Below are 26,437 nucleotides of genomic sequence, written 5' to 3'. Positions count from 1 at the left end.
ACACAATAAAGAATTTTTTAAACACGATAAAATTATCCACTTTAAGATCACAATGACAATAAAGGGACACTATTAAAAAACCTAACCAAATAAACTCAAATAAAAAGATAGATAGAAATAAATTTGATTGCATTTGTTAACGGATCACAAAAGGAATGAAGCTATTGAAAGACCACTGACAAATAACAAATCAGAATTGACCGACGTGAAAATACTATTCATAAACGCAAATCGTATCCAAATCCAATCCAAGAGTCCAAAGCAGGCAAGATCAACATGATAACAAATAAAACGCCACATTGAGCAATCGTGATGTTAATTTCAACATGGAAAAAATGGTCAAACGAGCGAAAATATGCCATAAAAGCATGAAAAAACGTACCACAAAAATATAATTATTAAAAAAAATACACTATAATAAAAAAATGAATATAAACTATCGTCAATCAAACCCAAAACTAATATTACCGTCAATCATAAATATATATAAAAAATAATAATTTTTGGTTGAACTTTCTCGTAACATATAACATTTCAAAAGAACTATCGGCCAATAGTTAAAAAATATATAAACATTTCAAAATATAATGAGTACTATTGCATTTCAAAAGATATTAATTTCAAACTAATCATGTATTTGGCATTGATAATATGGAGTATTATTACATTTTAATAATAATATATGTGATTTAAACAAATAAACTGTTTATTATCATTATGGTTAAATTTTAAAAATCTTTTAGTTTTCTTTTAAAATAAGTGATTATTTTATTTTTTACGTTATATAACTAATTGCGCCAAAAAAAAGAGAAAATTAAACAAAAAACTTAAACATTATATTGTACGTAAATCCAAAAGTTAGATACCAAAAGACTTATTTATCCAATCTAAAAAATTAATATATAAAATAGACACTGGTACATATATATTTTATTTTATTTTATTTAAAAAATAGTATTTTAGGATTTGTCTTTTGCTTCCCCGCAAAAACAATCTGACCCCGCCTGCTGTCTATTCTTTTCCTGTCTACTATTTAACTTATTTTGTCAATTTTGAAAGAATTTTCTTAAAGAAAAACACAGGAAAAAGGGGGGAAAGAAGAGCATGCAATCGCCGGTGAATATTAGCAGATAACTCCGCCGACTCGTGACAGCTTTATGTTAATCTTCTCAGACGAGATCGAATCAGGTCGCCGATTCTTTCGATCTTTTATCTTTTGTCTATTGTTCCATTATCATTAGATTTCGCATGGCGAATCCATGAATTTATCTCCTTTCTCTTTTTATCTCCATATTCCCTAAATATTATTGCCCTCTTATGTCCATTTCCTGATTTTATTTGTTCTGCGATGCTTTGATATTTTCGTCTTTGGTTATATAACTTCTGATGCAATTAAATCGTTAAATATTGTTATGCTTTCTTATTGTGAATTCCGTTGGTGTTTCACTTTTTATCGGTTGTTGTTTTATGGTCCATCTCGGTCTGTTATATTTCAAAGAAACTGATTGATGAGATCTGAAAAGGACATAATCTGATAATCATTTAGAAGCTGAAAAATTAACATCAATACATTCATTAACTGCTAATACTTGCTCTCTGCTGCTTTTCTGGTTATTTTCTAATGGTCTTTTTTTCTGGGCTTATTTTTCAGGTTCTCATGGTTGCAAAATAACTGCAATTTGTTCAATTGATCAACTTTAAACGTGCCAATTTTGAATCCCGAGCTACTTATATTATCCGAAATTTGTCATTATTGCCTGTTATTAGTGACGATAATTAAGTTCTAATGAAAGTTTGGGAGTTTGTTTTTGGTGGAAAATTTGTTTTTGTTACCGATGGCTGTGAGCTACTTGGCAATCTCAACAGTGTCTACAGCTTTAAGCTTCATAGTTCTTCAAGTTTGGGCAGAATTTTCACTTGATAAACTTCAGAATGATGGGTGGGTTAGTGAGAATTTTATTCATACGGAAAATGTTGACCGTGCACTTGAGCTTCTTTTAGGCTCTTATACCTCCTGGGCTCTACTGGCAAATTTTGTGCTCAATGTATTTATTCTACTCATCCTCTCTCTAAAGGTCAGTTTAATATTTTTTCCATGAGCCTTAATGTATTTGAAAATTTGACTTTACAATGTTATAAATCCCATGCAATGGTTACCTGTGTTAAGAAATGGATTTAACAATGGTTTTCTATTTAAGATCCTTCAATACATGATTCTTACTTGATGCAGTACTTTCAGCACTGTACATGAAAACTTGACAAGTTAATTAAAGATAAATATGTTTGAGCAATGTACACCCTGCTTTGTGAAAATTGGTTAGTACTTTGGAAGAATCATTTTGGAAGGATAAACAGTTAAACACATGATTGGAACTTTAACTCCCAGTCCTCTCTTTAAACGAAAGCTGTGGAAATGCCAATTGAATTGTCATTCTTAGAACATTAGAAGATCTTTACATCTGAAATTATGAAGATGAAATCTTAGCTAAGTTTCTTCATAGTTAGTATGTTTAAGCTATTTATCTTCATGGTATTGTGTTTTTTCTTTGACTAAAAATGGGAAGGTTAAATGGAATAATCATTGATTGTTAAAGTGAATTCGTTCTATTTTATTTCTATAGAACCTTGTCCAATTACTGTGGTTTCTGTTTCCTCTGTGCAGACTGTTTTTTTGGCGAGTTATACCCCTTAGAAACTCGGAAGTTAGTAGAACGCCTTATCAACTATGTTATCTACAAGGTAAATGTTTTAAATGATTTAAACAGTTTGGTTGCTCATACAAACCTCCTGCTTCCTCCTGGAATATATCTTCTGAGTGCCAGTTCTGCATCTGTAGAACAATGGGTGCTGCTGTATTGTTAGTACTGAATTGAGTAACTGAGCTAAATAAATTGCTTAGCCAAAAAGAAAAAAGAAGCTAAATATCTGGTGTCAGTTGGCGTAAGTTGCCTCCTGTTTGATAACTGATAGTTTTATGGTAAATATCATGTTTGAAATTGCTTATTCATTTCTGATTATTTCAATCATAAATTATCTAGACAGTTTTATAGGGTTATTTTCTTGTGAGGTTCATGTTTCAATTTTTTCTGCTTCACTAATGCTGATAAATATTGATGATTTTTGACACAGGGGACCTTTCTACCATTAGTAATTCCACCAACAGTATTCCAAGCGGGCCTTTGGTCAATTTGGTTGATTGTTATATGTTGTCTAAAGGTATATAAATGTAATTTGTGATGGAGGTCTTGTTTTTAGCTCACATTGGAAGAAATTGAATTGTTTTTTTTTGCATCCTAACATTTTGTTGAGCAATTGATACAGATGTTTCAAGCTTTGGCCAGGGACAGATTTGAGCGTTTGAATGCCTCCCCGTCTGCTACACCATGGGCATACTTCCGTTTCTTTTTTGTGTTTCTTTTTGCCCTCTCCTTCAATTTGTTTTGGTATTGCTCTATTTCTTAATTTTTTGAATTTAGAAAGTCTTTCATAAACACCCTTTTGGATTTGCAAGTAGTGTAATAATAAACATTTTTCTCTGAGTAGCTACCAACCGTCTAGGAGTGAGTATATGATTTATTAATTTCGTTACTTTTTGTATACCCTTTCAAATTTAGTGACCAAGAGAAGTAAAGTACCTGTTTTTTACAATCCTGTTCTGGTATTTCTTCATTTCATGCAGGCAATTAAGCTTTTCACAACTTATCTAAACTATTTAAGTTACTTTGTGGGTTCATTTCAGGATTTGGCTGAGCTTTATGTTATACAAAACAGTGAATTCATCCATGTTTTTGCTGTTGTTTTTTGAGCCTCTAAGTATCGCTTTTGAGACCATGCAGGTATCCTTATTGAATGCTTTTTTTGGGGAGCAATTTTTGTGATAAATATGTTCCTTCTGAATGTTATGGAATACAGTTATTCTGTGGAAGTTATTGGATCATGGTTTGATGAGGTGCCCTTTGTTGTATCTACTATTCTCTGTAGGCTATACTGGTTCATGGGTTTCAGCTGCTTGAAATATCACTCCATTCAATGAGAAACAATGCTGATTGCCAAAGAGAAAAACTTTTTGATTTATCAGCTGCAGGTATTTGCTTTTTCTTTTTGTACTTGGATGTGATCATTTAGTTTGTTGATAGGTTGGCTGTTATCAATGATTCTCTAATTGTGAAGTTCATGGCTTGTAAAGTCTTGTTTTAAGCTGCAAATGTAAGGGTTTCATGTTTAATCATCATTCACATTAAACTAATCTGGCCTGTATAATAGTAAGACCATATGAATAAGTTGAAAAGGCATTTTTCTTCCTTACATGTCTGAGTGTGGCTCAATATCTAATTCTTTCAGATTAGAAAGTTTACATCATCGGTTCTTTGTAATTGCTAAACCTTTCTAGGTTTGGATGTTACTTTACTATTTCATGAGTTTCTTTCCTCATTAATTCATAAGTTTGTTGCATTCCTTTGCTATGTAACCTTTTCATTTTTTAGAATGGTTGTTTTCTTATTTGGTCATCTGGCTGAAAATGCAAGGCTCTTTCTTGTTACCATTTTCTATTTGTTCTCTTCTCTATCTGCCTACACTTCTTTTAACTATTGCACATGCTTGCAGGTTCATTTTGGGAATGGAAGGGCATTCTTATTCGGAATCTAGGTTTCTTCCTTGACATGGCAACACTGTTAATGGCACTTGGACACTATGTTCTTATTTGGTGGCTCCATGGCATGTCATTCCATCTCGTGGATGCAGTTCTGTTCTTGAATATACGTGTAAATACTCTGTTATTCTTTATGTTATTTTACAGCTCAATATATCCAGAAGTTGACATCCCAATGCATATTACTTCTATTCACAAATTCAATATTTTTTTATTAGGCTTTACTAAGTGCAATTGTGAAGCGTATAAAGGGATTTATTAAGTTGAGAATGGCATTTGGGGCTCTTCATAGAGCACTGCCTGATGCAACATCTGAAGAGATACTAGCATATGATGATGAATGTGCCATATGTCGGGTATGGTATGGTCTTTATTGTGCCTTTTCAGGATTTTTACTGATTTCTGAAGGTCTAACTAACTTCACTAAGCTTAGGAACCTATGGCCAAGGCTAAAAAGCTTCACTGTAATCACCTTTTTCATCTTGCATGCTTGAGATCCTGGTATGGTTATATGGTATTACAAAGTTTGGTTTGTGTTATCGCCGGTGTGTGGATGAACCTAATGCTGGATATTAACATACCATGCCAGGTTGGACCAAGGCTTAAATGAAGTTTACTCATGTCCCACATGTAGGAAGCCACTTTTCCTGGGAAGAAGAGAAAATGAGACAAATTCTCACTCTTCAGAATCCTCAAGTGATGAGCAGTTGGCCCGTCAGATAAATTCTGGTCTAAATCGACCAAATATGCCTGCTCTACCTGCAGGAGTATTCCCGAATCAAATGCAGAATGCAGAAGGTGGGCCTTGGAGGTATGTTTCCTTCAAATTAGTCTCTATGGCTTGGCTTGGAATAAAAGCCTATGATACCTTGTGGTATAACTAATTCATCCATTGTTGTTATTGAGGATGTGAAAGCTGGTGTCGTAGCTTTTTGGGAGGGTTACTCTGTTGTGCCTTCTGTTTGGACAGTCAATTAAGTTCATATTGAGATGGGAAACATTTACTCTTCCTGATTATCAACTTAATTCCCTTATTTTGTTGGTAATAGTCATTCCCTTTTAGTTGCGTTTGGCGGAATGATATGGAGAGCTGCTGAAAGAGAAAGGTTCCACCAGTTTGTGGAAAGGAGTAAATGACATCATGTGCATTATTTCTTCTGTTGGTGTAAACGAGGGAGAGGAGATTATAAGTTTCTGATGCCTTAACAATTCATTCTGATTTTTATTGCAAATCAAGTAGTCAAACAACTCTTTAGAAACAGGTTGCAAAACATTTCACTAATCATTCTACTGCAGCTTGCTCATCAGAATATGCTTTATTTGCCCTTTGCAGGAGCGTGGGATTGGATTCTGAATGGTTGCATTCTTGGCCAAACCAGAATGTAGATGGAGCTGGTCCTTCTGCCGATACCAGATCAGTTGGACTTGGGAGAGTTCCTATGATGATGAGGCATCTTGCATCTGTTGGAGAAACTTATGCTCAGACTGCTCTAGAAGATACTGCTTGGAGCCTTTGGCCCATGAACCCATCTCAGGCTGCTGCATCTAATCCATCCATTCCTCCAAATGTCGGTGGAAGATACCCCACAAACACTGGAAATTTACATATTAGGACTGCTGCACAAACAGCAAATGACGGTGTAGCAAATATACTTACCATGGCTGAGACTGTACGGGAGGTTTTGCCTCATGTCCCAGATGAGCTTATTTTTCAGGTATTGTTAGGATCTACTGCATTAGATTAAGGTTTTTAGCATACAACTCTAAATTGTTTCTGTTTAGCTGGTTTATCACCCATTCAGGGGGAGGGGGGGGGGGAGATTACTCACAGGGTATTGAATCTGTCCCCGTTTTCTATTTCAACATATATAATGAACGAAATTTGCAGGACTTGCAGAGAACAAATTCTGTTACGGTTACTGTGAATAATCTTCTCCAAATGTGATGATACATCGAATTATCTCGGGACATGAACAGTGGGCAACGGTGTTGAATTAAAAGAGATGATTGTTTCCCCAATCTTTCCTACAAATTTATTCAAGACGGATGGTCCCTCTGTGTATATATATATATAGAAGGCAAGTTTTGGTGAGAATCTGATATCATGGAAAAGAGAAGGGTAAAAGATATATATAAAATTGGTAATGTTTTTTGGTGTGAAAAATAAAGGTGATAAGTTTAGTATTGGTGGGTCACTGCACTTGGGGATTGATCCCGCCATTCCTAATCCACAGGAGTTTGGATCCATTTGGTGGTAGTGGTACCCACTCGAATTCTTCTCTTTTTTTGTAGTATTATTATGTAACTATTCACATGTTTAAGAAAACATTAATCAATTTATTTTTTCTCGAATATTACTGAATTATAGATTGATAATATTATAATGTAAAATCTTAGCTTTATAAGCAATTATGCCATTGCATAGTCAATTATACCATTACATAGTCAGGTCATACATGATGCATTGTCGTGAATGACGATTTTTGTTAATGTGGTTAAAGTGACATCATTATCGTTTTGATACGAATATATTGATGTTTTGAAAAAATAAACTAAAAATTGTTGAGACTATCGTTGTTATCGATCATCATTTGTGATATAATTGATATTTGCATACTCTTGTTTTCTCTTGGTGGATTACTTATTTTGGTTAAAAAATATTTTTATGTATTTATTTTGATAAAAATTAACTTTAGTATTTATTTTGACTAAAAGTTACATTAGGTAAACTTTAGGTATTTATTTATTATATAAGTTTTATTGGTGCTTGATTTATTAATTAATTAATCTAAAATTTATGTTTTAAATATTCATTATGAACTAATCTTTCAATCTAATGTATTCTATTTATAATGACAGAATTTATTATACATTTGTCGTAACCGATTTCCGGCGATACGACGAGTCTCGACTCATTTCGTGAAAACCCGATTTTGTAAAAGAAATGTTTCGGAGTCGCCATCGACCTTTTGGGTTAGGTAGGCCGAATACCCAAAAATCTTCTTTTAAAAGAGTTTTTTAAGAAAAACATCATTTTAAAAGATGCATCGATCCACGTATAACCAGAAATTCATTTTTAGTAATAAAAAAAGTTTGGGGGTCGATTACGTGTGGGGAAGGATTAGCACCCTCACAACGCCCAAAATTGGTACCCATCGATTATATATTGTCTCTAAATAGTAGAAATCTAAGAATTCAAATATATATTTAGACCACGATTCCATTATTCCTAATTCAACCATACAAATATTATAGAACAAAAATTCTAAGGAAAAATATAAAATATTCTCTTATTTCCAATTGAAGAGAAAATACTCCCTAAAATACTTTAGGACGAAATATTTCTCTTCCCAACTGAAATAAAAAGAATATAATAATTTTTCCTAAGGATTCCATATATATAAAAAAAAAATTATTCTACCAAAGAAAGAAATTAAATTTATTAATCCGAATATTATTAGAAAAGATAAGGGATATTCAATAATTTAAAAACACCGAGACTTAATCTCTGATAAAATTAGCAAATTGTCTCGATAAGTTTAAAATAATGAATATTTCATTTTCCCTTCAAAATTAATTAATTTTAAATGCAATCAATTTTTTATGTTTTTCTAGTGGGATATTTATTTATTTTAAAATATCGGAAAAGGACATCTAATTGTTTTAAGACTGTCCCTTCTTAATATTTTAAAATATATAAATACTACACTTAATCCAATTATATAATCGGTTAAGTTATGCTAATGAGGCTTTTAAACAAAATAAAATATGATACATTGAAGCACTTAGAGAAAAAATATAAACACATGGATTAAAAGAATCATTTTAAATTTATTTTAACTTTATATTGCTTTATAAATATACATATTTTCTAAATATTATATTAAACATAGAACATGATATTTATTCTAAAATATAATAAAAATATAAAATAAAATGTTTCTATCATGCTATAATATTATATACAAAGTAAATATAATAATAACACAAAAAATACATATATAAAACATAAAACATACTTTAATGGTAAAAATAAATAATATACACTTGGATTCATTCACTATATGGTGACAAAAATAAATATAAAATAACTTTGATATCCTAAACATTAATAAAGTAAATATTCTAGCATTAAACAAGAGAATAACAAATAGAAGCATCATAATCATAATAAAACCATAAACATAGGACTAAAATGGAATATAAATATCAGTACCCAATTTCAAACACACAAAAAAACATACAACAGAGGACTAAATTAAAATAATACAAGATTATGCAACCAATTCGCAACTCATTGAAAATAAACAGAACTGGAGACCAAATCACAAAACACGGTAAAACTAGGAGGACCTGAAGTGCGATTAACCCTAAAGAATGACTAACACACTACTCATAAACAGAAAGGATCAAGAGGGTGATTAATCCTAAAACTAGTAACTAAACATGAAACACACTAAAAAGGGGGACTTAAAGCGTGATTTACCCAAAAACCTTAAGATATCAACTCTTTCCCCCTCTCCAGAATCATTTTTTTCACGCCCAACTCTTTCTCCCTTTTCTTCCTCCCTCAACTCACGGTAGCGTTCACCAAGGAAACCAAAAAGAGCCACCACACACGGTGGCGCTACTACCCAAACTACACTAACCCGGCTCTAATCGCTTCCCCTACGACTCTATTCGACAAGGAACACAAGAAATCCAGGTAAACTTACTCTTTAACTTATTTTCTTTCCCTAAAAAATTTATCTAAACTTTGTTTTAGTTTTTATTATCCTTTTTAAAACCAAATAACAACGAAAAGGAGAAGAAAAATACCTTAAAAAGGCTTCTTGTATTTCTGTTGAGAAAGAACGAGAGGAAGAGATCTTTTTTTTCTCTCGGTTACATCGCTCGGTTCTTATAACCGATTTACATAGGTTTAAAAAAGTAAATAAAAACAATCCTAGATCTACTGTGGTGCTACTGTGTTGATGATGGAGCGTTTTTAATGCTCCAGATATTCCGGGGTTTTGTCGAGCAAGTTTGGACCGGCGGTGACGGCCGAATCATGACACCTCTATGGTTAGGATTAGGTTAGGGTTTTGTTGGGGTATGAAAAATGGTGGTTACAGCTGCCCCTCTTTGCTCATTGATGTGAAAAGAGAATGAAGCAAAGATATAAAAGCACCATTTTTCATATTGGTCTCTTCTTGTCACATTGCAACCTCTTCACTGCAAATGTCGATTCTTCTCTTCCCATGATAGTTGCACCAATAGTGATGTCGATCCAACTCCTTATGCGATGGATTTAGATGGAAATGTTTGATCCACCTCATTCTGTAATGAACGAAATGTTGGTGCTGTTCCAACTCCATATGCGATGAAAACAAGTTAAGGTTAAACAAGTTCTTCTCCTTATGAACTTCTTCTCACTTATCGGATGAGTTTTTCTTACAAACTCTCCATTGAAAATGTTAATCCCTCAAGCGAGGTATTGCTGATTCAAAGTGTTGTGAATCGAGCAATAGGTCGAATAAGCTCCTCTCATTATAAACTTCTTCGCTGGGGATGTCAATCCACTTCCTTATATGATGAAATCACCCAGGTTGAACAAGTTCTTCTCATTATGAACTTCTTCTCCCTCATCAGATGAGTTCTTCTCATTATGAACTCTCCACTGGCAATGCTGATCCCTCGAGTGAGGTGTTTCTGATTCAACTCCATTTGCGATGAATCGAGCTAAGGTTGAATAAGTTCTTCTCATTATGAACTTCTTCTTCTTTTGTCGGATGAGTTCTTCTCATTATGAACTCTTCTGGAAATGTCGATTCACCTCCTTCTGGGGTGAATTTGAAAGGAACATACTCTTCTCATTACGAACCTTCTCCTTTAAGACGAGTTCTTCTCATTATGAACTCTTCTGGAAATATTGGTTCACATCCTTCTGCGGTGGATTTGAAAGGAACATGCTCTTCTCATTACGAACCTTCTCCTTTAGGACGAGTTCTTCTCATTATGAACTCTTCTGGAAATGTTGGTTCACCTCCTTCTGCGGTGGATTTGAAAGGAACATGCTCTTCTCATTACGAACCTTCTCCTTTAGGACGAGTTCTTCTCATTATGAACTCTTCTGGAAATATTGGTTCACCTCCTTCTGCGGTGGATTTGAAAGGAACAGGCTCTTCTCATTACGAACCTTATCCTTTAGGACGAGTTCTTCTCATTATGAACTCTTCTGGAAATATTGGTTCACCTCCTTCTGTGGTGGATTTGAAAGGAACAAGCTCTTCTCATTACGAACCTTATCCTTTAGGACGAGTTCTTCTCATTATGAACACTTCTGGAAATATTGGTTCACCTCCTTCTGCGGTGGATTTGAAAGGAATAGGCTCTTCTCATTACGAACCTTCTCCTTTAGGACGAGTTCTTCTCATTATGAACTCTTCTGGAAATGTTGGGTCACCTCCTTCTGTGGTGGATTTGATTGTTGTTGAATATCCCTGCATTTCTGTCAAAGCATTTCAATGAACATGAATGGGTGAGTATGCTCCTATTTATAGATGCCTACTAATGTATGCATGATGTCGTTTTAATATGGTGAGCTCTGTTGTCATGCAAATCTTCAATTCAAATGCATCATTTGATTTTCATTTTTATTTCACTTGGGCTACTTTATATAAGTTCTCATTTCTCTCGTTCCCATATAAATCCTTTTCTGCTTCCATTTGAACTGCTCATCTCTGTCAGGTAGATAATTTCTTGACAAAATCCAGTCGTAGCACATACCATAATATCATTGTTTTCAATGTACTCTTCGAGATTTCAATTCACATGCATTTCTTTGGCCATGTTTTACCCTACACTCTCCGACTATATACACGAGTATTAGGGTCCTGACTTACTTAAGACTTTTTGTACTGGAAATATTAGTTCAAAGTAATACCAAGAAATCTTTTATTTTCTTTTTAATGTTATGTCAATCTACTTACAAGATGTTTATGTGTATGTACAGAACGAATAGAATTGGGCTTGAAATAACAAACTTCGAATTTACTGACAAGGAATTGATTTTACAAAGTGATGGCAATCATATAAATAGTGGAAATTTAGAACTACAAGTCAGATGTCCCTATAAGTCACTAGCACGAGTATTCCTGAACCAATCCACTTGATATAACTCGGAGCATTGAATTGAGCTTCTGTCTGGAGGACTTCAAGGGTTGCCAGAATGTCTGTAGACGTGAAGCTTCTCTCAAAATATCAGACTGTCGAGAGGGTTTAACTGCCTGATGCCTAATCTCAAAATGCCTTTGAACCGCCTTTACAGGTTTTCAACTCAAAGCCTTCATTTGGTTTCAAGATGTCCTTTGTGGATTTTCATCTCGAACCCTCATTTTTCTTTTTTCTTTTCATTTTTTCATTTTTCCTTTTTTTCCCTTTTTTTTTCTTTTTTTCTTTTTTTTTCATTTTTTTTTCATTTTTTTCATTTTTTCTTTTTCACTTTTTCATTCATTCTTTTTTTTTTCAAGCATAGTATTTCTTGACAGAATCTGAGTTTACCGGATTTCTCAGTTTTTTTCCATCCATCTCTGCCAAAATCAACGCTCCCCCAGAAAAGGCCTTATTGACAACATATGGACCTTCCCAATTAGGCATCCATTTCCCTCGGAAATCTTTATGAATTGGCAGGATCTTTTTTAGCACCAGATCACCCTCTCGAAATTCTCTTGGATGAATCTTCTTATCATGAGCTCTCATCATCCGTTTCTGATGCATCTGACCGTGGCAAATAGCTTTTAATCTCTTTTCTTCAATGAGATTCAACTGGTCAAACCGAGCCTGAACCCATTCAGCTTCATCCAACTTCACCTCTTTCAAAATTCGAAGTGATGGGATTTCCACTTCCACTGGCAAGACTGCCTCCATCCCATAGACTAAAGAGAAAGGTGTTGTCCCTATCGAAGTTCGCACTGTAGTTCGATATGCATACAAAGCAAAGGGTAATTTGTCGTGCCAATCTATATAAGTATCAGTGGTCTTTGTAATGATCCTCTTAATATTTTTATTTGCTGCTTCCACTGCTCCATTCATCTTTGGACGGTAAGTCACTGAATTAGAATGTTTTATCTTGAACTGAGCACAAAGTTCTACCATCATTGTGTTATTAAGATTGGTGGTGTTATCTGTGATGATTCTTTCTGGCAGCCCATACCGACAAATTATCTCTTTCTTTATGAATTTGTAAAATGTAGATCTCGTGATATTGGCATATGATGCGGCCTCAACCCACTTAGTGAAGTAATCAATTGCCACAAGTATGAAGCGATGTCCATTCGAAGCCTTTGGTGTAATTGCCCCAATGACATCCATACCCCACATAGAAAACGGCCATGGTGCAGTCATCACGTGCAAAGGTGACAGAGGTGTATGGATCTTATCTCCATAGATTTGACATTTGTGACATCTTCTTGCGTAATCAACACAGTCTGAATGCATAGTGGCCCAATAGTATCCGTATCTCATGATCTTCTTGGCCATAGAAAGCCCATTTGCATGTGTTCCACATATCCCTTTATGCACCTCTTCAAGTATACTTCTTGCTTCTCGGGCATCCACGCATCTCATCAAAACTTTATCACTACCCCTTCTGTACAAAACTTCCCCATCCAAGATATATCCAGCAGCCATTCTCCTTATTGTCTTTTTATCAATCTCAGACGCTTGTTGTGGGTAAGTTTGATGCTTGATGTATTGCAAGATGTCATAATACCATGGACGACCATCTACCTCTTCTTCTAGGCTATAACAGTGTGCCGGGGTTTTATATATTTGCATTTTAATTGGTGTCATGTCAGCTTTTCTATTTGCTTGAAACATTGCAGCCAGTGTGGCCAAAGCATCTGCCATTTGATTATCTTCTCTAGGGAGATAATTGAAAGTGACATCTTCAAATTCTTTTACCAATTCAAGGATCAATCTTTTGTATTCCACTAACTTCGGATCTCTTGTCTCCCATTCTCCACGCAATTGGTACACCATCAGTGAGGAATCTCCATATACTTTGAGCTCTTTAATTTTTCTTTCCATGGCCGCTCTTAACCCCATGGAACAAGCCTCATATTCTACCATATTATTGGTGCAAAAGAACTCCAATCTACTTGTAAAATGATAGTGTACATCTTCCGGGGAAATTAATACAGCTCCAATTCCTCGTCCTAAAGCATTGGATGACCCATCAAAATATAACCTCCAAGACTTATCATTTGAAACTGTTTCATCCTCGGTTGTGACGCACATCAGATCTTCGTCAGGAAAATTAAAGTTTAAGGACTCATAATCATCCGAGGCACGACTTGCAAGAAAATCTGCTATGACACTCCCTTTGACCGCTTTTTTGTTTACATACACAATGTCAAATTCTGATAACAACATCTGCCACCTAGCCAATCTACCAGTTAGAGCCGGTGATTCCATCAAATATTTCAATGGGTCAAGTTTGGATATCAACCATGTAGTATGGTACAACATGTATTGCCTGAGCCTTCTGGTAGCCCATACCAAAGCACAACATAACTTTTGAATTGGCGGATATCGGATCTCACAATCTGTGAACTTTTTGGTTAAATAATAGATGGTTCTCTCTTTCCTTCTAGATTCATCGTGCTGCCCTAACACACACCCCATCGAATTCTCAAAGACCGTTAGGTAAAGGATTAATGGTTTACCAGGGACTGGTGATACCAGAATTGGAGCATTGGAAAAATATTTCTTGATTATCTCTAAAGTATTTTGGCACTCGTCATTCCAAACTTCGGGGTTGTTCTTTCGAAGCAACTTGAAAACTGGGTCGCATTTCTCAGTTAATTGCGAAATGAATCGAGATATATAATTTAACCTTCCCAGAAAACCTCGAACTTCTTTTTGTGTACGAGGTGGCGGAAGATCTTGAATGGCCTTTACTTTGTCCGGATCGATCTCAATTCCTCTTTGACTAACCACGAAGCCTAAGAGTTTCCCTGACATTACCCCGAATGTACATTTAGTTGGATTGAGTTTGAATTGATATTTTCTCAATCTTTGGAAAAGTTTCTTCAAGTTTTGAATGTGTTCTTCTTCAGTCTTGGATTTGGCAATCATGTCATCTACGTACACTTCAATCTCTTTGTGCATCATATCATGGAAAAGAGTCACCATAGCTCTTTGGTAAGTTGCCCCAGTATTTTTCAAACCAAATGGCATCACTTTATAGCAAAATGTGCCCCACATAGTCACAAATGTGGTTTTTTCCATGTCTTCAGTGTTCATTTTGATTTGGTTATAGCCAGAGAAGCCATCCATAAAAGAAAACCACGAATGCCCAGCAGTGTTATCCACTAGAGTATCTATATGAGGCAACGGAAAATTGTCTTTTGGGCTTACTCTGTTGAGATCTCTATAATCCACACACATGCGAACTTTTCCATTTTTCTTTGGCACAGGGACTATGTTAGCGACCCATTCCGGATATTTTGCTGCCTGAAGAAACCCTGCATCAATCTGTTTCATCACTTCCTCTTTAATTTTTAATAGCATTTCTGGCCTCATTCTTCTGAGCTTTTGCTGAACTGGCTTACACTCAGGCTTTATTGGAAGCTTGTGCACCACTATGTTTGTACTCAACCCTGGCATATCTTGGTAAGACCACGCAAAGATGTCTTTGAATTCTCGGAGCATATCTATTAGGTCTCGTCTTATTTCAACTGAAAGTGCACTGCCGATTTTTACTTCTCTCTTTTCATCATCAGTTCCCAAGTTTATAATCTCAGTCTCCTCCTGGTAAGGTAAGATCTGTTTGTCCTCATTTTCCACCAGTCTTACTAGTTCGTTAGGAACATCACATTCTACCTTATCCTGACACTCATTGATTTCTTCCAGACATATGGGTCGCTCAAAGTTTATCTCAGGATTAAATTTAGAAACATTCATGCTATTGATATTGTGACACCTGCAAAGGGAAAAAAATGAATCGAATATATATTTGGGAGGAGAGACAAAATTTATGAAATGAATGTAAAGAATGAAGAACAAAGAATGAAGAATGAAAATGTAAATAATGATGGCCATTTGAGAAACAAAAATATGTCTTTCATTGAAAGCAAGTAGAGTTAACATAGCTGCCCTTACAAAAAGATTCCTTAATACTCGCGGGCACAAGTATAAGGATTAGTTCTGGGTATTACTCTGAATTAATCTTAACAACTACAGGGAGATCCTCTACAGTCCAATTTTTTAGCGTTTCTCCTGGGAAGCAAGGACGAATTCTAGCCAAATATTTTCCCGCTTTATCGTCCCCAGTTATCATGTTGATGACCAAACCCTCCATGGCTTCGTCAAACAAGTCTTTGTCTTTCATCTGCTTTCCTTTATCAGTTGCTCTGGCTAACTGTTTCTCCATATCGTTCACTCCTCCAAACTTGAATGAGCTCTTTAAGGGAGGGAAAAACATACGATCCCACGGAATGTCCTCTCTGTTCAGTCTAGCTCTTCTTACTTCACATCTCCTCTTTAATTCTTACTTTCTTTGCTGAGAATCAGGCTCAAACCCAAGCCCAAAGCGGTCGCTCTTCATCATAACAAATTTGGGATGTAAAGTCCCCTGCAAGCATTTACCAAGACCCTTTCCAATTTTAGCTCCTTTTCCTAGAGTCTCTCGCACAGTCATCTTAGTACACTCAGATAAATGCGGGTGAGGAATCTTGTTTCCTTCAGTAATGAAAGTAGCATTGACAAATTCTAAGGCTCTGAAGGAACACTCTAGGGCATTCTCATTGGTCTCAATGTAAGGGGTGTCAGTCGTCACGGAAGCAATGATCTCTTCCTCTGCCCCAATACTGATTAACTGGCCATCTGTCACAAATTTCAATTTCTGATGCAATGACGAAGGGACTGCCCCTGCAGAATGAATCCATGGTCTCCCAAGCAAGCAGTTATATGATGGGTTGATATCCATTACCACAAAATCAATATTGTAAACAGTTGGTCCAATCAATAATGGTACCTCCATCTTTCCAAGGATATCCCGCTGGGTTCCATCAAAGGCTCTAACAACATTTTGGTAGGCCCTCATATGTGAGTTGTCCATTGGTAATCTTCGTAATGTGGCCATAGGCATAACATTGAGTGCCGACCCATTGTCAATCAAAACACCTGGTAAGACATGACCATGGCAGTGGGTTGTGATATTGAGGGCTTTTACCGATCCCATTCCACCATCAGGAATTTCATCATCAGTGAATGTTATATAATTGTCTGTAGCTATATGCCCCACAATTCGATCCAACTTGTTCACTGTTATATCCTCAGGCACAAATGTTTGATTGAGCACTCTAAGTAGAGCATTCCGATGTACTTCTGAATTCATTAACAGATCCAGAATTGAAATTCGTGCTTGTTGCTTATGTAGCTGCTCTACTACTATACTCACTATGTTTAAGAATTTCAAGAATTCTTGTGCTTGTGCTTCAGTTACCGACTCATTGATTAGTGGTAGGGGCACATCATTAAATATCCTTTGCGGTACCACAACAGCTTTTCCTTTCAATTTCCCCTTGTCTACTTCTTTTGATGTTTCAGGAGAGTAACACCTTCCACTTTTTGTAAAGTGCCCTACTTCACTCACTATTTCATTCTTCAAGCTGCTTCCTGGTGTTTTATCATTTTCTTCAGCTACTTTTGTTTCCTCTAGCGAACCAGATCCCCTTATCATTGAAACATTGGCAGTGTAGTTCCAAGGTACCTTGTGGGTATCTTTAAACGAAAATGGTGAAGGGGCCGTGATAACAACTTTTGGCTTCACTGACGTGGAATTCATCGCAGATGGTCTCACAGTGATGACCACAGGCTTATTTGTTTTATGCATTGGCTTGGAATTTTCGGTTGTGCAGACATCTTCTCCTCTTTTTTCCTCATCTTTCTCAAAGAATTCTATTTCCTTGTTGTCCATCAACTTTTGTAGTAACCCCCTAAATTCAGGGCAAAGTTGAATTTTTGTCATTCTTCTTGGTGATATTCACAATAATTTTCACATTCATTGGGCTTTGGTTTAGGATCTTGTTGAACCATGCCGACATGATAAAGTTGTTGGAACACCCAAATGAAGGGAGATTTGATTTCATCAACATCTGTCTTCGTTTTTTTCCTATTCTCCTCATGGACTGCGTTCACACCTTTACCTCCATGATTCGATAGTGGGTGTGTCGATACATCAGGTGAATCAAATTGCAATCCTCCAGTATTAATCAGATTTTGCACAACTTTTTTGAAGGCCAAACAGTTCTCAATAGAGTGACCAGTAATTCCATCGTGGTAATCACAATGTGCATTTACGTCATACCAATGAGGGTACGGTGGTTGCAGAGGAGTCAAACGATAAGGGCGCACCACATCCGCCTTTAATAACGAGGCGTATATCTCAGAGTAGGGTACTGGTAGTGGTGTGAAGGACATTCTCTCATTCTCCTTGCGAGGTCCCTTGGAATCATTTCTGGCGGTGCTCGTGTCATTCCTTTCATCTCTTGGTTGGGTTATTGTGACACTTTTTGAAGTATTCTTGTTGTATACATTTGCATTATTAACTTCGTTTTCTTTTTTCCGGTATACTGGTTTTTTTGAACTGGACCCATCAACTGCCTCGATCTTGCCACTCTTTATAGCGTTCTCGATGAGCTCCCCTGAGATAACTAGATCAACAAAGTTTTTGGTGGCATTTCCAAGTAAATGCCCTAAGTACGGAGCCTTCAAGGTGTTGACAAAAATTACAGTAGCTTCTTTTTCAAGTAAAGGGGGTTGGACCTGTGCGGCCACGTCACGCCACCTCTGGGCATATTGTCGGAAAGTCTCATTATTTCTCTTTTCCATATTCTGAAGAGTCCACCGATCAAGAACCATATCTGTGACATGGCGATACTGTTCTAGGAATGCCTTTGCCAAGTCTCTCCATGATTTAATGTGAGCCCTAGTTAATTGGTTGTACCATTTGGCGGCAGATCCTTTCAGACTGTCTTGAAAACAGTGAATCAGTAGCTTTTCGTCTTGCACATGGCCGGCCATCCTTCAGAAAAACATGGTGATATGAGATGAAGGGCATGTGGTACCATCGTATTTTTCAAATTCGGGAACCTTGAACTTCATAGGGATGATCAAGTCTGGGACCAAACTCAGCTCTCTAGCGTCAAACCCATAGAATGATTCAACCACTTCTACCGATTTTACCCTTTCTTCCAAATTCTTCAACTGTTGAGTTATTTCTTCATTGGCTTTCTCCTTTTCGGCTAACTCATTTAGATCTGGGATTAGGTGCTCAGTACTAAATTCTCCTAGCCTTACTCCTGGAACAGACTGATAGCTATTTGGGAATGTGGATCCCATTTGTTGTTGATTCTCACTGCTGATATATGCATGAGATTGAGCTTCTTGAGGTATCGAAGAACGAGCAGAGATGTGTATAGGTGTGAAACCAAGAGGAGGACCAGATTCTGTTGTGATCCCTGGAGGGGGTATGAAATCTTGGTTAGAAGAGGCGGGATTTCCAGCATGACTCTTTTCAGCATGTTTCTTGAATAGGTCCTCTAATTTCTGCAGCATATTCAGTTGTGAACTGGCAATATTGGCCTCAATCTTTTCAAATTTACTTCTCATTTCTGCCTGCATATCTTTCTGCTCTTGCTCGAGACGGTCCAATTTGTCATCCATCTTCTTACTCACTTTCCTGGTATAGTAAGAATGTTGCGTTTCTTTGTTGCTAATAGGGGCCAGGGTAACTGCGATTGGAAACCTTATCGTATTATTTTGGTGCTTTTAATTAATGAATGCATGTCTTAATGCGAAATATTTAAAATTCATACATAAATAAATACAAATGAAGAATGAATGTATGCAAGAGGTATTGATCCAAAAAAGTTAATTGTCATAGAACAACTTCCATTATAACAAAAAGTTTTTATTACATAATAGTTCACTTCTACAGATACGGCTTAGTTCAACATCCATTGCAACAAAAAGTTTCATTACATAATAGTTCACAGATACGGCCTAGCTCTTCTATTAAGCTCAGCAATTTCACTAATCATCCACAACATCTTCTTCACACACTTAGAAACCGGATTGATGTGGTGCTCGATGACCTTTGCTTCGACAGCTAGTTCTCCAATGTATCTGGCAACTTCACTCATCTGTATTATGGCCTCGGCTACCATGTTGCTTCTGGCTGCATTTTGTTCTTCATAGAAATCATTTGATTTTTGCCACTGTTCAGTAGTTCCTTGAAGATTTCGCTCTAGTTCATTAATTCGTACATGACAACTCTGCAGTGCACTTTCCAGATGTTGAATTCGCTTTCGCAGCAAGGCATTCTCTTCAAGACTTTTCTGAAGATCACTCGGTCCCCAGAGAATATTTTCTTGGAACAAGGATTCTTCGAGTTGTAGGATGTAATCACCGAATTCTGTGTTTTTAGCCCGACACTGAGCCAGATCCTCTTCAAGTCTTGTATGTCTTTCCTGCATCCTTCGATTGAGACTTCGTACTTCTGTATTTTTGTCTCCACACCTTTTTATCCAGCCGTTGGTTGTCTCTTGCCTTGCTTCAAGCGTAGTATTGAAGTGTTGCTTTTCCAATTCCCATCTCTTCCTTTCAGTATCAAATTCTTCGATTCTTTGTCCTCTATCATCAAGTTCGACAAGCATGTTATTCATTTCGGCTTCAAATCCTCTGAACATGATGGTCTTCTCAGCCTCGAACCCCTCAAGAATGCTATTCTTTTCGTCTTCCAGTTCTTTGACACGATCTTTCTCCCTTTTTAATTCTTTCATAGCTTCGTGATTCTCAGCTTTATATTTTATGATCCGCTCCCTCTTATCAAGCTCAAGCTCTTCTGCTTTTTGCTTCCCTTTCTCTAAGCTCTTGAGTAGACGATCGTTTCTTGCCTTCATATTTTTGACTCGATGTTTCTCTTCGTTTAACTCTTTGGTTAATTGTGCTGACGTTCTGCTTGACCCAACTGTGGACCTAGATTTTTGCAGCTTGTAGTAATCTTTCTTCAGATCTTTTAAATCCGATTCTATTTTTTCTTTTCTCACTTTTAGCATTGCAAATTGTGCAGCATGAAAGTCAGCATCGATACTCAACATGTATTTGTCTTGTCGCATCTGTTCCAGTTCTTTTGACCAACCTTCTTTCTCGGCCTCGAACTCCGTTCTCAATATCTCTACCTCTGATGGGACTATCTGAATTCTTTCTTCCATAGAGATATCCTCATTTTGGTCAGGTAGAGGAATATTTTCATTCTTTCTAGCATACCTCCACTCCTCATAATCTGGCGTCAACATCACTTTGGTTGCCTCAGCTCTAGTACGGAAAGTCTTTTTCCATGCTCTAACTGCCTCAAGGATGTTTTTCTTATAATTGTTTCCGTGAAACACGAATTCAGATGAGTGCAATCCAGCAGTGACTGGGACAAATTGACGGCCATCATATTGCCTCAAAACCAAAAGGGGTGCGTACCCAATTCCTCCCCACAAACCAAGCAGCATCACCCAATTGTAGTCACCACATTTATAGAGGAGTTCACTTTGTATTTGCCAAGGGGCGAACCAAACAATGTCCTTGTCTCGCATATTTCTAAAGGCATCTATCCACATGTCTTTAGTGACTCCTTTTGGCCAATCTTGCTCGAGGAATTCTCTCAAATGTGAGTAGCTGGTACTAAAACGATGATATGAAATCTTTTCAATTTTCCAAAAATGACTACGTATCCAGACATATAGTAGTTGTACGCACCTGAAAATCGACCACCTCTAAGCCTTCGACAAGCATTCAAGGATCGGAAGGTCTCTGCTAAAATCACAGGAGCAGGGTTGATCTTTTTTGGTAATTGTTCAAATAAATCCACAACTGCAGCCTCAATATATCCCAAGGCCTTCGGGAAGATGACTAAGCCATAAATACCCAGTGCAAAAAGATCAAATCGAATTTTCTCGTCAGGATGACTTTGAATAATTTCTTTAATAGCAGTCCAAGAAATACCTTCGCTTTCGCCTTTTTGTTTGGTACGAGCAACCACCCATTCCTCGTGCACTCCCGCAATTTTTGCTAATTTGATTCTGAAGGGTTGAGTTTTGATGGACTTGGAATAAATCCGATTCTCTTGAGCCTCTTCTATGTGCAACAAAGCAATATATTCTTCGATGGTAGGAACCATATCTTCTTGATTGAAAGTGAAGCAGTTGTAACCTGGATTCCAAAATTGAATCAAGGCTCGGAGCAGCTCATCCTCTATGTCAACATACAACAGATAGGAAATGTCCCCATAACACTGGTAAAACTGCAGTTTCTTACTTGATTCCCATTTTTCCCAAATGTCTCGTAAGTCTTGGACGTCATTTCTTTTAAGAGAAATAGGAGCATAACCCAATAATTCTGACACATGATCGGCTTGCAAACTGTCCCCTTCTTGTCTTTGTAGTGCTTCAGACCACTGTCGTATCTTGGAGTTTTGAATAATTTGACTCGAATACTTTTCGTCCATTACTGAAAGCTTTCCAATTTGATGATTAACTAAAGATCAACACCCTCAATCTTGAATGATGCAATGCAAATATCAAAAAATGAAAGGAAACAAGAAAATGAAACAAGTTAGTACATGTAATGAGTTAATAAAATTTTGGGAAAAAAAACCTACCCATCATGATAGCTACCCAAACATAATTTTTAATAAATAACAATCCTACCCAATCATGCTTTCTAACCCATATACTTAAAATAATAAGATAGACCTTAAACCGCATAATTTTCTAATTCAATGCATTTATAAAAATAAATTTAAAAAAAGGTTAGAGTTCATTTCTCCTTTGTGTACACTTATTTGGGTACCTATGGACAAAGTTTCGGCTTGGTCTTAAATCGGGTGGGTTTCTATGGTTTATTATATGCAGAGTTTCGGTTCTAAGAGTAAAGGTACTCGAATTGTCCTTGTTGGTGCCCCCTTGGGCGAGCCAGACCCTCAATCCTCACCCATTATAGGCTTAAGCGGATCGAGTTCAATTCGAGGGGGCACATTTCCCTATGCCTAACACGGAGAATAAATTCTCACGAAGACATAGGATATATGTACCCCGGAAGCTAATTGCTAGGTCTGACACGGAGAATAAATTCTCACGAAGACGTCGCTTTCACTCCCACTTAAAAGGAAAAGCTCGTGTATGTAGCTTATGTTATGCAATGCAAGTGTTGTGTGTGAGGAGAAATTATCAAACCTTTGACAAACAACGACACAAAATGAACTAAAATGAATCTGAGACTTTAACATCTGAAAATTAATCAAATACACTCATTAGTATACAAAGATATTAAATAACAATTGAAAGGAATCAAAGGAATCGTAAATTAAATATAACCGAATTCTCAATTTCTAACTATAGACACCATATATAATCGATTTAAGGCTTGAGCCTCTAATATCCCCAGCGATCCACGTATAACCAGAAATTCATTTTTAGTAATAAAAAAAGTTCGGGGGTCGATTACGTGTGGGGAAGGATTAGCACCCCCACAACGCCCAAAATTGGTACCCATCGATTATATATTGTCTCTAAATAGTAGAAATCTAAGAATTCAAATATATATTTAGATCACGATTCCATTATTCCTAATTCAACCATACAAATATTATAGAACAAAAATTCTAAGGAAAATATAAAATATTCTCTTATTTCCAATTGAAGAGAAAATACTCCCTAAAATACTTTAGGACGAATATTTCTCTTCCCAACTGAAATAAAAGAATATAATAATTTTTCCTAAGGATTCCATATATATAAAAAAAATTATTCTACCAAAGAAAGAAATTAAATTTATTAATCCGAATATTATTAGAAAAGATAAGGGATATTCAATAATTTAAAAACACCGAGACTTAATCTCTGATAAAATTAGCAAATTGTCTCGATAAGTTTAAAATAATGAATATTTCCTTTTCCCTTCAAAATTAATTAATTTTAAATGCAATCAATTTTTTTAGGTTTTTCTAGTGGGATATTTATTTATTTTAAAATATCGGAAAATGACATCTAGTTGTTTTAAGACTGTCCCTTCTTAATATTTTAAAATACATAAATACTACCCTTAATCCAATTATATAATCGGTTAAGTTATGCTAATGAGGCTTTTAAACAAATAAAATATGATACATTGAAGCACTTAGAGAAAAAATATAAACACATGGATTAAAAGAATCATTTTAAATTTATTTTTAACTTTATATTGCTTTATAAATATACATATTTTCTAAATATTATATTAAACATAGAACATGATATTTATTCTAAAATATAATAAAAATATAAAATAAAATGTTTCTATCATGCTATAATTATATACAAAGTAATATATAATAACACAAAAAAAATACATATATAAAACATAAAACATACTTTAATGGTAAAAATAAATAATATACACTTGGATTCATTCACTATATGGTGACAAAAATAAATATAAAGTAACTTTGATATCCTAAACATTAATAAAGTAAATATTCTAGCATTAAACAAGAGAATAACAAATAGAAGCATCATAATCATAATAAAACCATAAACATAGGACTAAAATGGAATATCATAAATATCAGTACCCAATTTCAAACACACAAAAAAAATACAACAGAGGACTAAATTAAAATAATACAAGATTATGCAACCAATTCGTAACTCATTGAAAATAAACAGAACTGGAGACCAAATCACAAAACACAGTAAAGCTAGGAGGACCTGAAGCGCGATTAACCCTAAAGAATGACTAACACACTACTCATATTAAACAGAAAGGATCAAGAGGGTGATTAATCCTAAAACTAGTAACTAACATGAAACACACTAAAAAGGGGGACTTAAAGCGTGATTTACCAAAAAACCTTAAGATATCAACTCCTTCCCCCCTCTCCAGAATCATTTTTTCACGCCCAACTCTTTCTCCCTTTTCTTCCTCCCTCAACTCACGGCAGCGTTCACCAAGGAAACCAAAAAGAGCCACCACACACGGTGGCGCTACACTAACCCGGCTCTAATCGCTTCCCCTACGACTCTATTCGACAAGGAACACAAAAAATCCAGGTAAACTTACTCTTTAACTTATTTTCTTTCCCTAAAAAATTTATCTAAACTTTGTTTTAGTTTTTATTATCCTTTTTAAAACCAAATAACAATGAAAAGGAGAAGAAAAATACCTTAAAAAGGCTTCTTGTATTTCTGTTGAGAAAGAACGAGAGGAAGAGATCTTTTTTTTCTCTCGGTTACATCGCTCGGATCTTATAACCGATTTACATAGGTTTAAAAAAGTAAATAAAAACAATCCTAGATCTACTGTGGTGCTACTGTGTTGATGATGGAGCGTTTTTAATGCTCCAGATATTCCGGGGTTTTGTCGAGCAAGTTTGGACCGGCGGTGACGGCCGAATCATGACACCTCTATGGTTAGGATTAGGTTAGGGTTTTGTTGGGGTATGAAAAATGGTGGTTACAACATTATATCTCATATTAAGTAATTTCCAGATACTTGATAGTAATGATATTAGTTTCTGAAAAAGTAGGGACAACTAGGCGCATATTTGGGCTAACTCAAGCCCAAACCAATCAAAACATTATGTAAACCTACCACTGCGCTGAATTACTCACTGAACGAGCCAAATCACATGTACCCTATCATGGTCTTAAAGATAGGTTCCATTTTATCATTGTATTGAAGTTATATATAATTAGAAATGAAGGGCGAAGCCCTTGACTCGGAGGGAAACCCAAAAAGAAAATATAGTATGAGATTCGGATTTATCAATTTTGATTTGGTTCAATCTTATATAATAATTTTTAAAAGAATTTTTTTTTTGGATGTTGGTAAGGGGTTTTAAGAATAAGATTCAATAGAGTTCAAGTTTAGAGTAGAAAATTTTGGACTTAATCTCGACATGAAATAATAATATAAAATAATTTTTTGCCTAAAAATTGACTTGAATATAATCAATTTAAACTCAAACGACTCGAATGATAAATAGAGAAATATAATAACCAAATTAAATTTTGATAGACAAAAACCTGAATTCGACCTGACTCGACTTTACCAAATCTTATAGATAACACAAAATAAAATTTAAGTATTCATATTAACTTCGAGTTTTTAGTAGGGGTCAAGTGCATCTCATTATTTTTGAAAAAAATGATTAAGCTTATTTTAATGTGTTAAGAGAATTTTTTTAAAAAATTTGCTTACCCATTATTTTTGACGAAATAAAATTAAAATTTTAGAATCCGTTCTTAATTTTTTTTTTATCGCAATAGATTTTTTAGGTATATTTAGTGGACAAACAGACATTTCTGCACTTTCACTTGGCTGGTCAATATTGAATTTTCATACTTCGCCTTAAGGAAATCATGACTTGCTTTTTAGTACAAAGTCTTTCGAAACCAATCATTATTATATTTAAGGTAAATTATAGATATAGTCACCTAATTATAATTAGAGGATACAATTTAGAAAGTATGTTATAATTGAGAGATTATCTGAGTAATTTATTTTAATATTGCTTTGTATCGAGACATAATAAAATCGATGTTTCTAATTGGGAAATTTCTGGTCCACTAACATATAAATACAGGAAGCAGCCTGGAAGGTAATTTTTAATGCCTAAAATCAGATCAATTTGCGTAGCACGTTGAATAATTAATTTCTTTTGAAGTTCTTTTGGTTCATTCGGTTTACACTAGGAAAGTCTCCCTAACG

The 26,437-nt window shown here is 35.5% G+C and overlaps 1 protein-coding gene across 1 annotated transcript; it reads left to right on the top strand.

The window, feature by feature from the left end:
- The first annotated feature begins 1,079 nt into the window (after positions 1-1,079).
- Positions 1,080-25,422, top strand: LOC120186981 (E3 ubiquitin protein ligase RIN2-like). The gene is made up of 17 exons (XM_039190773.1): positions 1,080-1,188; positions 1,652-2,079; positions 2,663-2,739; positions 3,130-3,216; positions 3,322-3,443; positions 3,740-3,836; positions 3,982-4,084; positions 4,606-4,763; positions 4,870-5,007; positions 5,085-5,152; positions 5,241-5,462; positions 5,985-6,366; positions 6,540-6,666; positions 9,550-9,558; positions 13,905-13,914; positions 20,113-20,118; positions 25,409-25,422. The coding sequence occupies exons 2-13, from the start codon at positions 1,836-1,838 to the stop codon at positions 6,594-6,596; spliced, it is 1,755 nt and encodes a 584-aa protein (XP_039046704.1). The 5' UTR covers positions 1,080-1,188; positions 1,652-1,835; the 3' UTR covers positions 6,597-6,666; positions 9,550-9,558; positions 13,905-13,914; positions 20,113-20,118; positions 25,409-25,422.
- Positions 25,423-26,437: the final 1,015 nt, after the last annotated feature.

The sequence above is a fragment of the Hibiscus syriacus genome, unplaced genomic scaffold, assembly GCF_006381635.1.
Source record: "Hibiscus syriacus cultivar Baekdansim isolate YM2019G1 unplaced genomic scaffold, ASM638163v2 tig00113722_pilon, whole genome shotgun sequence".
In the NCBI taxonomy this organism is placed as follows: Eukaryota; Viridiplantae; Streptophyta; class Magnoliopsida; order Malvales; family Malvaceae; genus Hibiscus; species Hibiscus syriacus.
This window is presented reverse-complemented; position numbering and strand designations above follow the sequence as displayed.